Genomic DNA, 12956 nt, shown 5'->3' on the forward strand with positions numbered 1-12956 from the left:
GTTTGCACCAAGAGGGACCGAGTCTGAAGAGATGGAGCCAGGGACTTGAGAGCAAGATGGACCGCTCTGAGTTGGAGTAGATTGATATGATACCCTTTCTCGAAATCTGACCATAGCCCTTGTACTTGCAGCGGGCCCATATGTGCTCCCCAACCTTGGAGAGAGGCATCTGTGATCAGAGTCTGCATTGGTGGGTCCTGATGAAAAGGAACTCCCTTCATCAAGTGTGTCTTCTTCATCCACCATCGAATGGAATCTTTTGCAGACTGTTGGAGAAGAATCTGATCCTCCCAGCATCCCGTCCTCTGCTTCCATTGATCTTCTAGACACTGCTGTAGAGGACGCATCTGCAAACGTGCGTTTGGCACTATGAAGATGCACGATGCCATGGATCCCAGAAGAGAGGACACTTGCCGAACTGTCGGACGTGCAGACTGAAGGAGAAACACACACTTTGTCTTGATGGATGACCACCTCTCCTCCGAAGGACACACGTTTTCTTTTGCCGTGTCCAGTTGTGCACCCAGATAGTGGATCTTCTGGGTGGGATTCATTATGGACTTTTTGTAATTGACTTGAAGACCCAACTTGTACATGAGTTGGAGGCATATCGAAAGATGTTCTTCCAGTAGAGATGGGGATGAACTCTTCAGAAGCCAGTCGTCTAAGTACGGATAAATGAAAATCCGTTGTTTTCGAAGACAAGCAGCCACTACCGCCATACATTTTGAAAAAGTTCTGGGAGCTGATCTCAGGCCAAAGGGGAGCACTGCGTACTGATAATGACGAGCCCCTACTTGAAATCTGAGAAACTTGCGATGTTTTCTGGATACTGGGACATGAAAATAAGCATCTTTCAGATCTATGGAACACATCCAATCCCCCTGGTGTAATTGAGGGAAAATCTGATGAAGAGCCAGCATTCGAAACCTCTCCTTCCGAATGAATTTGTTCAAACGCCTCAAGTCCAGAATGGGTCTGAACTCCGTAACTGGACCTTTTTTCTTTACAAGAAAAAACCGAGAGTACAGGCCCTGACCTCTCTGTTGAAAAGGCACTGGTTCTATGGCATTCTTCTTCAGAAGGACATCCGCTTCCTGTTGTAAGCGCATTAAGTTCCACTGTACCATTTTCAGAGGACGCATGACAGGAGATGGCTTCTTGAATTTCAAAAGGTACCCGCTCTGAATGACATTGAGTACCCATTTGTCCTTTGTGATCTGTTTCCACTCTTCCAGATAACACACAATACTTCCTCCAACCGGAGTGGCACACGGTTGTGGAGGAAGCTTCCATTCATTGTTTTTGAGGCTGCTTGGTAGCTGATGATTGCTGCCTATTTCCGCTGCCTCTGCCTCGTCCAGGTCGCCTCTGCTGGAATTGCGATCTCTGTTGACTCTGGCCTTGATTTTGCGAGGACCAATTCGTCTGTTGGCCCCTCTGCTGAAAAGGTCTTTTGTCATAGGGACGAAAATTACCTCGACGCTTAAACTCTTTTTTCTTTTCAAGACCAACGGCCTTAAGAGTGTCTAACTCCACTTTCATTTTAGACATCTCGTCATCGGCGTGAGATCCAAACAGAGTCGAACCATTAAAAGGTAGATTTACCATCTTTCTCTGAGCCTCAGGTTTTAGACCCGTAAGGCGAAGCCAAGCCGTACGTCTAGCACAAACACCATGTGCATAACCATGAGCTGACAGATCCGCCGCATCAGCAGCTGCACTAATGCTTTGATTAGCCACCAATCCTCCTTCTTCCACTATTTCCAGGAAGTCTTTCTGATCCTCCTTAGGGAGTTTTTCTGCAAAACGAGAAACTGAGTCCCACAGCAGACGATCATAGCGGCCCAATAAGGCTGACGCACTGGCCACTCTCATGACCGAACCTGAGGTGTTGCACATTCGTCTCCCCAAGGAATCCATACTCTTACTATCCTTCTCTGGAGGAGCAGAAGAGGTAGATGTTGCCGAATGTGCTTTTCTGACTGCCGCCACAATAAGAGAGTCTGGAGGTGGGTCAGAACGCAAAAATAAAGGATCTTCCTCTGGAGCCTTGTACTTCTTTGCAATCCTAGAAGGTCCTGAACCCACTGTGGCCGGAGATAAGAAAGTTTTCATCGCTGGTTCTATCAACCCGGGCACTAACGGCAGAAGAGGCCTACCAGTCGTCTTGTGATGTAGGGTTTCAAAGATGACTGACGTTGCTATTTGAGGAACTGCCATCTTGATCTTATTCGCCCCACGACATAACACATCATTAAATGTGCCCAAATCATCCACTGGAGACACTCTGGACGGAGGAGTAGATGATATTGTGGGAGAATAGTCTCTATATGAAGATCTTGTAGAAGACGAAGACGACTTAGAAGACGGAGAAGGAGTTCTACGCTTCTCTTGAGGAGTTGCAGATCGCTGCCTCCTTCGCTCCCTTGAACGAGATTTCCGTCCTTCTACAGACTTAGGAGATGGAGCAGGAGTCCTACGCTTCTCTTGAGGAGTTGCAGATCGCTGCCTCCTTCGCTCCCTTGATCGAGATTTCTCTCTTTCCAATGATCTCGAACGTGATCTTCTTTGCAGCTCCGTCCGAGGAACCGGAGCTCTGTCACCCAATAATGGACGCATCTTCCAATGCCGAAGACTTTCCAGCCATCTCGGTGAGAAGTTGATAGGCCGACCTACACGCTCAGGTGAAGCTTCAGGTGACACCTGCACAATATTCAGGTCTGCTGAAGACTTGGAAGCTCCGGAGACTACACTGTGCTCAGATACCACTGAGCTAGATGGAGTCCGCTGACTGGGCACCAATTGTCTATCATCTGCCTGGCCTGAGGTAGAGCCCGACTGAGCCACCATAGAAGAATCTTGATGCACTGTCTCTTGTCCCACCGCATCTTTTTGTTGATCCTGCGGTGAAGAAACCACTCTAGGCTCAGGACTTATATCTGACCTCGACAAAGACCTAAGTGAGGTCCGAGAGGCTGATCGTGACAGTCTCAACGCCGACCTGTGCACAGGTGGGGGAGACCTAGACATTCCATGCTTCGAGCCCGAAGCATGCTTCGACGCCGATCTACGTCGTGATGGAGACTTTGACCTCCTCTTCTTAGACCTCGACGTCGAATCCTTCGATCTTCCTCTCGACGTCGATCTCTTCCTCGACGACGATGTATGAATCTCCTTCGACGTCGACACTTTACTCTTCGACGTCGACATATGATCCTTCGACGTCGACACTTTACTCTTCGACGTCGACCCATGATCCTTCGACGTCGAACGCATCTTCTCCTTCGACGTCGCTCTCTCACCATCCTTCGACGTCGAGCGTTGAACCCCCGACGTCGTCCTTACTGCAATCGACACCAGATGTCTCGACGTCGATAAAGATCTCGACGGCGAAGGTCGAGACGTTGTATTCTGCCTCACCGGCGAAGTCTTCGACGTCGACGGAGGCCTCTTCGACGTCGACGGAGTCCTCTTCGACGCCGACAATGCTGACGGCGATCTGGATCTCGACGTGGAACGCCTCTTTTTCGCAGGAAAAGCTTCCTGGAGTCGATTTTTCTTCGTTTTACCTTCTGGAGACGCTGATCTTCGACGTTTAGGCTGAGAAGGTGGCTTAGAAGTCGATAAGAAAACCTTAGAACTCTTCTCACCACGATTCTCTCTCTCCAGAAGGCCCAGAAGCCTCATTTTCTCTCTTTCTTTTAAAGTCCTACTAGAAAGGTTGAGGCAATGATAACAATCTTCCACCTTATGAGTATCAGGAAGACACACCACACAAACAGAGTGTGGATCAGTTTTTGCCATTTTCTTCCCACAGGGAGGACATTTATAAAATAAAGGTGGCATACTGACTAAAAAATTCACAACAGTTTAGTCAGAAAAAAAGGTAATAAACACCACCAAAGTACTATTTGTCAAAAATGTCAAGAAAAATCCAACTTCTGACAGAAAATACTACAAATGAGCAGAGCTCAAGTTCCAGGTTCCTCACAGAACAAGCCGGAAAAAAGAACTGACCTAACTGTCACCTGTGGTGCATGATGGGAACAGAGTTCTCCTAGAGGCCTTAAAGGCAAAGTGTGCAGATTCTCTGGGGCCTTAAAGGCAGGGTGCCAGTCTGATTTTCTGTACACAGACAAATTTTCATATGCAGCCTTTTAGGCTAATAATTGTTTACAACAGGTTCTTTGATGAAAATAAAAGTTTTTTCATGGTTATGTAATGCATTTTAGGCTCATGCCTGTTTATTGCATTTATATATAGCATATTTTCAGGCTTCAGAACATGTGTAATTGTGGCTTTATTAGCCTATGTATATATGTTAGGCTGCATATTATGGTTATTATACATGTATATGTGTATAATTAGTTAGTACTATGTACTTTTTTTATATATTTACACATATATATGTATATTGTTATGTGTTCCGGGTTCCCGCTCATGGGCGGAGATAATTCAGTGCTTATGACTATTAATGAGTATCCCCTGGAAGAGAACTGTTAGAATGACATTCTCCAGAAACTGCTAGGAGAAGGAGCAAGATCCCATTACTCCCTTTTTAACTGCCAAAACACGTTACATTGTTTACCTACACATATTGCAAAAGAAATATTACCAGAATATATGCTGTTATTCAGTTAGGAGAGTACAATATTAACATTCCTAATGGAGAGAAATTACATTATCTGAACTTCAATAGGGCTCTAATCCAAAAAACAGAGCACACTAGATAATTTGATCGACTTAAAATTAATACTGTAGATTAAAGATTCGACAAACCTTCAACTTAATAATGCAAATACAAATTATTTTGTGATTGTGAAGCTGCAAATTAATCATTTTATAAAAGGTAGCATAGACAATGTTGTTACTCACCTGGTTGAATCTAGCTATTAGAGGCTGTCTGGAAGATATTGATGTGGTACCATCCATTTTGATATAAGTGTAATTGCGATCACTAAGAAAAAATTCGAGAATCTGCAACATCTGTAGAGGAAAACAGAATATTATAACATGAAGGGTCCTCCATTCTGCTGAGAAATTAAATTTCTGTGAGTGAAGCAATGATCCTGAGACTGAATAATGTGATAGAAGCGTGTGGGGTAGAGGTGTGCCAATGGTTAGCTCTGTCTGTGTCTGAGGTGTTCAGCATGTGCTGGAGGCATCTGAACTTAGCTCATACCTGTCTGGATTGAGAAAACAGCAGAACCCGGTGATCCTGCTTATGCCAAATCTTTAACAAGGACTCTACTACGATCAACTTTCCAGAACGCTTCCAGTACCCAAAATGATCTGCTTCTTCTAAGTCCTCATCCGGTACTCCTTTGAGGATCTTGGGTCCACCAGAGTAGAGGTCAGGGTGGTTGCAAATCTTTCTCAAGGCGATGAGCCCAGGAAAAACCTAGAATAATATAAAAAAACATGAGTAGAAGAAGAGAAGAGAAGCCAGAGAGGCATGAGAGCATACGTATGGGGAAGGAATTCTAGGTAAAAGAAAAAGAAGGGCATGGGGTAATAGGTAAAGAGGATGAAAGCATACATGAAGATATTTATTACACCAATTATTTATTACACCTATATTTTTTTCTACCTATTTATAGCACAATATGGGCAAGAATATTTAAACATGTGCTGGCATACTACTATGACTCTGCTATGTATTTTCTACTGAACCTTTCAATCTACAGCGAAAAGAAAAATATTCAAGGATATATGTTCTGACATCTTGGCCAAATATTACACAGGGCCCAGCATTCCATTAGGTGGTTTTCCAGCCGTTTCCAACACCTTGAGGTGCAAGATTTGATTCACACTGTCCCTTAGCGTAGTTTTTGATACTTCCAGAGGTGGTGAAAGGATTGCAATTTAAGTGAATTCTTAAAACATAAACATTCAATGAAGCAGGGGCAACAATCACAAGAGAAATCTGGGGAGCTATGGGGTGGAAGGTAGGTGGGCAGCCAGGGCAAAAGTAGCAATTGCACCCCTGCATACCTACTATGCAGATCTGCTATGTACCAGTACCATTTGAGACAAGTTATTAAGGTAATTTCTACATCTTATCGCCTCAGCTCCATCTGTACCTCTTTCTGTCTTCCACTTCTACATTTCCCAGATTCTATTTTGTTTCTACCATTAAATCGCTTACCTGCCTTCTTCCTTTACCTCAATTTCTATCCTGTTCACCCAAATACTTTTATTTTATTCTCGCATTCCTACCTTTATGATTCTCATTCATTAGCTACTTTTTTCTATCTCTCTCTCTTTACCAGGTTAACTGGCATTCTACATTTATTTTCCTTTATCCACACCCCATCCTCTTTTCACTTTTGTGTCTGACCTGCTCTCCTGATTACCCACTTCTCTCTGAAACGGACTCTTTAATTGAATGGCTATGGAGACTGAGGAGCTCTGCAGAGAAACCAGAGACGCATAGAAGCTAAAGTTTTTGACAGGTATTAAATCAGGGCAAAGTTTTTTTTATTTTACTTTTATTAATATTAACCTGGGGGGGTGAAAATAGCTCTTTCCTCTGCTCCTTCCACGGAAACAGGAGAAGACTCTGTTCATTTCGGGTGCAGGTTCTGTGAACACAGCATTTGAGCAGTTGCTCTTTCGGATCTAACAAAGCAAGAGTGCCCCAAAATATGTAAAACCTAATAAAGATCTTGAATTTCCACGCCATGATGAAGGTCACAGCCAGTAAATGATTTCTTTCTAGTCTCACTGCCAGAAAGCTACAATCCTTGTAAAGCGAGGATCATACCAGAAGCACATGATTTGCGTTTAGATACCTCAGGGAATGTTTGGGCAGTTTATATGTGCACATCTTCAGGCCAGGTATCTCTACAGTCTATCCCACCTCCTATCTTCTGACATTTCCATATTCCTCTTCTCATATCTTCCCTATGTTTCTTCACATCTCTCCTCCACTCCCTTTGACAGTCCTCCTAGCACTCGTATTCGCATCATACACCAGACCCCTGACCAGTACTCACCATCATATCTCCGTTGAGGATCCTGTAAACTTCTTTGGAATCAATAAATGTTTGGTACACTTCACGCTGCTCTTCTGTTAGGCGGCAGAAAAGCACCTGTGAGGAGAAGGAAAAATCAACTTTTACATAAAAATCTGCCAGCTCATTTAATATTACTCTTAAGACTTAAAAAACACTTTCTTGCAAGTTCAATAATCTTCTTGAGCAGGACAAACTGCAAACTATAGTTAACAAAAAACATTATCTATAAGAGTAATCAATCTAGGTTGTGACAAACGTGATCAATCTGCAGTGAAAAATCCACCCAATATTTGTAACTTTACTAAGGATCATAACCTTGAGCTTCTTGATCGTACTGAAACTTGGTTCATGGACAACTATAGTGCCATTTTAGGTGTTCTGCTCCAGGAGGATTTCAGAATCCCAGTTAAGTATATAGTAAATAGAGCAGGCACAAGAATAACGGCGACAGACTAATAGATTCACCTGCTCTCAGATCAGCATACAAAAATAAATGGCTTTCGAATCATTTAAACATGAAATCCATGGGGAAAGCCATACGCATTTATCTCATTTGTTTATCGGCTGCCAGGCCAAGACACCAGTTTCCAAAAGGAAATCTTAATCATCCAGTGCTCAAGATGTCAAATAAAATCAGCTCATTCAGAGTCCTACTAAAGAGACTGGCCTAGATTTCTATACTGCCCTAGTAACAGAGGCACGGTCATAACCCCACAATAATGGTCACACCCTTCCTTTATCACTAGGCAGATTATACACCTGGTAAAGAAACCTAAAAAGTCCCACTACCTGATCACTCGATCACTAAAGTCAGATGGAAAACATCTCTAAATACCTTCCCTGAGAAATATTCTCAAGAATATTGAAACACATTCTTTTACTCCTGAAAATACACTGCATCCAAATGACCTGCTGAACTATTTCCGTGGCAAACACACTGGAACTCTTTACATACTTGCCAAGCTTGACAAAAAGAATACTCAAATCGCTTGTCAAAGCTGCAAATAAATTGTACAACAGACAGCTGGCAATCCTATAAAGAGACTGAAAAGTGCGAGAGCAGCAATGGCAGAAATCGGCCTTTGAACGGGAAAGCCACTGTGCAAAACCAATGCAAAGGGCTACCAGAAAGCAGTGGACCAACACAAGAAAGCTTATATAACAGGTGGTTCTCTGAAAGTAGCATCAAAACATCTGTCAATTTCAAGATCTACAAGGGTATTATCATGCTCCTCCCACAGATCAAAAATGCAACCATCCCATCTCAAACGCTGTCAGCCAATTTACTTGAGCTCTGCAATGAAGTGGAAGCGAGCAAGTTAAAAGTTGCCACCCAACCAGCACTTAACCCCTTCAGTGCTAATGACAAGGGTAACTCGTCATGGAGTTTCCATTGATTTCAATGGAAATTACATTGAGGGGCAAGAGGGGCCTTAGCAGCCAAGTGGTTAAGTTAGAGAGATACAACACCAGAACAACCAGTTGCTACAACATTCTTTTCCACATTCTCACCTATCAACAGGGCTACGTTATCAAAATGGTTAGAAAAATCAAAGGCTCTTCTGCCATTTCAGAGCCATGCCTAGCCAGTTGCCCAACAAATCACAACCGTAACCCCAATTCTCACAGGCCTCACACTTGTTTAAGTAGATCATGGAAATGTTCCAGACTACCAGAAAAAGTTCTAATCACCACACCCTTAAAAATGCCAAATGGATACCAGCAACTACCTGAATTATCATCCAATCTCTAAGTTTGTCAGGGTGAACAATTCTGAAAAAGTAGTACCAAAACAAAAAACGTGTGCAGTAAAGAATTATCCATGATGGATAATCCTTCTTGATCTCTCGGCTGCATATGACACTGTGGACAAAGACATCCTAGTTCATAGCCTTAAAAATGTTATGGAAAAAAATGGGTTTGCCTTGGAATTCTGATTGGGGAAGTTCATCAACACAATGTATTTCACGCAAGGTACCTCAAGAACCTTGCTACCCTCCTGGGCCATTCACACCTAATTAAAACTGTTAGCTGATGTGATTGACAAATTCAAGACATTTTTCAAACCTACAATGACAACATACAGATCATGTTGCGTCTTGGAAATTAAAGAGGCAACGATGTAGAATACAGACATCACCTTGTGCGTTACTCTTGTGCAAGAATAGATGAAGGACAACAACCTCAAACTCAATGCCTTAAAAACTGAACCACACCTCTTAGACAAATTCAACTCAACGCAGCACCTGTTCAAAAGGCTGCCTTCAAAGGAGGAATGCCTATCTGTGTGCCGGAGGTAAAAAACAAAGATTCTTCTTTGATGGAGTGCTAATGTTCAATCAAGTAAATGAAGAGATACAAAGCGTACACCACCACCATTATATGGTTAATACAATCACACCAATGCTGAGCTTCTATCACATAGTGGACCTCGTTGGCTCACTGGTTTCATCATGCCTGTATTGCCGCAAAAACATGTTTGTTGCAAAATTATGCAACAAGATATCGCTAGCTCTAAAAAAGATATGTCACATCACACTTGAGAATGATTTTTAAAATGCTGTTTATTAAGCGCAGAGCATTCTGTTATTGAGGTATGAAACAGTAATAACTATTTAGGTTTTTCAGTATGTACATATTACCACACCACCCAAGCTAAAAATACAACAAAAAGGATACACCCTGTATCTTTTAACAGGAAGGGAGCCAGAGTTTTTTGGGCCTCTTGTACAGACTGCCCCTACATTTAGGCAACCTCATGTTCCGAAGAGACCTTTAAACTAATATATTAGATAGGGCTTTCTTGGACGTTCCTCTCAAAGCGTCTTGCCACAGGATTCAACACAGCCATGATTCTAAGGAATCTTTGCGGGTCAAGGTCACACTAGATGAACACACTTTCCAGATCACTCTCAAACTATCCTAACTACATACATGTCTTTTCTGTAAAAAGGTCCCACTTTTCCTTCAGGCACTGGAAAGCTACGTAGAAGAGCTGATGATTTCTTCTCGCCTTCCTCTCTCTTTGTCTGGCTCTCTGAAGTTGCTACCAGGGGCATGAATAGCACCTCACAAAATAAATCACCCACATGTTGGTTAACTCAATGCTGTCTGTTCTGCTGCTTAATGGTAATTTATGCTTTAATGGGAAACAGTGTTTCCATGGTGCCCGAGCACCTGCTGGTTCAGACTAATTCTAAAATCAGGTGCAAACAACAACATTCTGTGCTTTTACTTCTACAAGCAAAAGCCTATGAATTCAAGTAGGCCACTTATTTGAGGAGACAGAAGATAGGGGCTCCCTACTGCACCCTGAACATCTTTTCATCTTATTGAAAAAGCTCAGAAAATGTGACTCTCTTGACTTCACGTGCTTAGATATTAATATATATAGGCACTATGGAAACTGAAATGTAAACATAATCACTACCACTATATTGCCGATCTTGATGTGGAAGGATGAACATGATTAGGAGCTAGTCTAATGCCAGACACTAGGGTGAACCCCTTACTACACCACTCTAGCCAAAATTATGAATTTCACTTTACTTACCAGGGTGGTATTTTGGATAGTAATGTATTTTAGCAAAATCCCATGGAGAGGTCACGTGCTGATGATGAAGCCATGGAAATGTTTTGGGATGCTGCTTGAATGTGGCAGAAGCACACATATAAAAGATGGATTGCTTGGGATGAGAAACCCGAATGACTCCTATTTACATTCAATGTTTGAGACTTTGTACCCATTGCTTCTTGATGTGAAGGTTGAGTGAGGTTGGAGATAATTGAGGTGTGCGGTTCATGTTAGATGGGTTCAGAACTCAGAATCCCTGCACAGCACCAGAGTATTGAATACAACTTTTTAAGAAGAATTTTACAAATCCACAAAATCTGGTTTAAAGAAATGTGAAACAATGGAAGACTTTGCAGCATGGCTTCAACAGGTAACACTGGAATAACTTCTTGAAAAGTATCTATCGTTTGAGACACACTCCATAGTAGGGTACAATCCCCTAGAAATAATATATGAAGAAAGAGGGCAGGCACTCAACAGGTGAGGGACATCACTACAGTGCCATGGTTCCCATGCAGTTGCTTTCAACGTGCCTGCTCTTTCCATTTTTTCATATCTGTTCACAGCTACCATACACAGCTAGGAGGTAAGCATTCCCTATTAAGCATTGTTCATATCATTCATAGATTACCATGTTTTGAACAATAACACAAAGTGCCATCTGACGTGGACTGAAAAGAGCATGGTACCATATTTTAAAAAAACAAGGGTGAAGAAGAAGGTCCTTCACAAAGAAACAAAATTGCCAGTGTTACGAAGTGTCATGTGTGTTCAATACAATAGATATTAGGGGCAATCACAGCTTATTGTCTGATGCTGAGGAATAATTTGAAAAACAAAGGACTCTACGATAGACCGATGCTTTAAAAACCGAACTGTAAACAGTTTTGCAGAATTAAGTAACAACAGACAACTTTGGGATTCTGGTCAAGGTGAATCACGAGTTGATGACAGGCCGGTCTTCCAGGAGATACTCAAAATTATATTTCTAACAACTTTTCAACCTATTCTGGATTGAAGCACTAGATGCCAGAAATAGTTAAAGAAGATGAATATAAAAAAACATCTTGGGGCAAAATGTGACCAATTTCCTAGCAATGCCTCCAGATGTACCGAGTGCAAATTAAATTAATCTGGTGTGATTTATTACCTGCTCACTTTTATCTGGAAGTGAGAGACTCATCTTCACATCAGCCTTCATCCTCCGCAACAGATAAGGGTTGATGGTGTCTCTCAGAACACATGCACACTTGTAGGCAGTCTTTACCTGAAAAGAAAACCTAGAGATCAGCTCTTCGATAATAGACAATGAAAGTGAACTTTTGTAACACAAAACAAATATTTCAAGCATCCTCTCTTCTCATTTGCCCAGAGCAGGTAGGCAAAATACATTCAAAGAATGGCTCCTCTCTTGCTTCCTTACATGTTCATCCAGATTTGTGGTACTTAGTCCCATATGTAAACTAAATGACTTACTGTATGGTGCCCATTTAGGGTGGGGTGGGGTGGGGTGTCTCCTGCCACCTTCAAATCCCTATAAGTCAGGGTCTTTGCACCTTTCCTAGTTAGTACCTCAGATATCATGCCCCACATATAGCCTAGTAATCACAGGGATGTCTGGAACCATATTTTCACCAATAAGCCTTGACAACGCCTCAAAGAAGATTTGAGGACATGAAATGACTCATAAGGGCATTCAGATGTTGTTTTAAACATGTGATTACATGAAAATCTAACTACGTTTTACCTAAATGAATAACACAAAATAATACTTAATAAACAAAGGGATATCTCGACTTTGATTATCGTGCCTTCTTAATTATACTTTGATATGAACACCGATATGAATACCGATACTAACGCTGATGAGATACATTTATAGGGCCAGCATTCGGATCAGTGGTAATGTCAACCAACAATTTGAAGATTACAAACAAGAAACACCCTAGGCCCGCTTTCAGAGGCTGGTTATATCAAAGGCGATTGTTTAGTCAGGGGTCTCCATCCTTTTCTGTAATAGGAGCTACTTATGTTCAATCTTCCTGAGCTACTAATATTACTAGAGATGTAATAGTAACCACATTAGACATGGTTACATTACTTGCCACCATTTGCAAGATTGCTAGCAGTGATGACCTCAGCCTCAAGCAGGGTTACCAGCAGTAATGTAAAAAATGCATTGTCAATGTGGAATGCCTTTACATGAGTAATAAAAATCAGCCGTAGCTGCGATGTCACTAGCACCAAGTTAATAACATTAGTAATAAGTGCTCCCCAACACAGTTTTATTTTTATCACTCAAATATCCGCTTTAATTATAGACTGGAAATTCAACAATTTTCTCCAAACATCAACTTATG

At 42.0% G+C, this 12956-nt stretch overlaps 1 protein-coding gene across 8 annotated transcripts in view; it reads right to left on the reverse strand.

Annotated features, from left to right (window-relative positions):
- ERCC6 (ERCC excision repair 6, chromatin remodeling factor) overlaps window positions 1-12956 on the reverse strand; it is a 251290-nt gene that overhangs the window by 34061 nt on the left and 204273 nt on the right. For all 8 annotated transcript variants that reach the window (XM_078642710.1, XM_078642717.1, XM_078642713.1 and 5 more), the window contains 4 exons: window positions 11747-11863; window positions 7002-7097; window positions 5186-5404; window positions 4879-4989 (listed from right to left, as the gene is read on the reverse strand). In XM_078642710.1, the coding sequence (XP_078498836.1) occupies window positions 4879-4989; window positions 5186-5404; window positions 7002-7097; window positions 11747-11863 (543 nt within the window). The remainder of the gene's footprint in view (window positions 1-4878; window positions 4990-5185; window positions 5405-7001; window positions 7098-11746; window positions 11864-12956) is intronic.

Source organism: Lissotriton helveticus, chromosome 5_1 (assembly GCF_964261635.1).
Source record: "Lissotriton helveticus chromosome 5_1, aLisHel1.1, whole genome shotgun sequence".
Classification (NCBI taxonomy): Eukaryota; Metazoa; Chordata; class Amphibia; order Caudata; family Salamandridae; genus Lissotriton; species Lissotriton helveticus.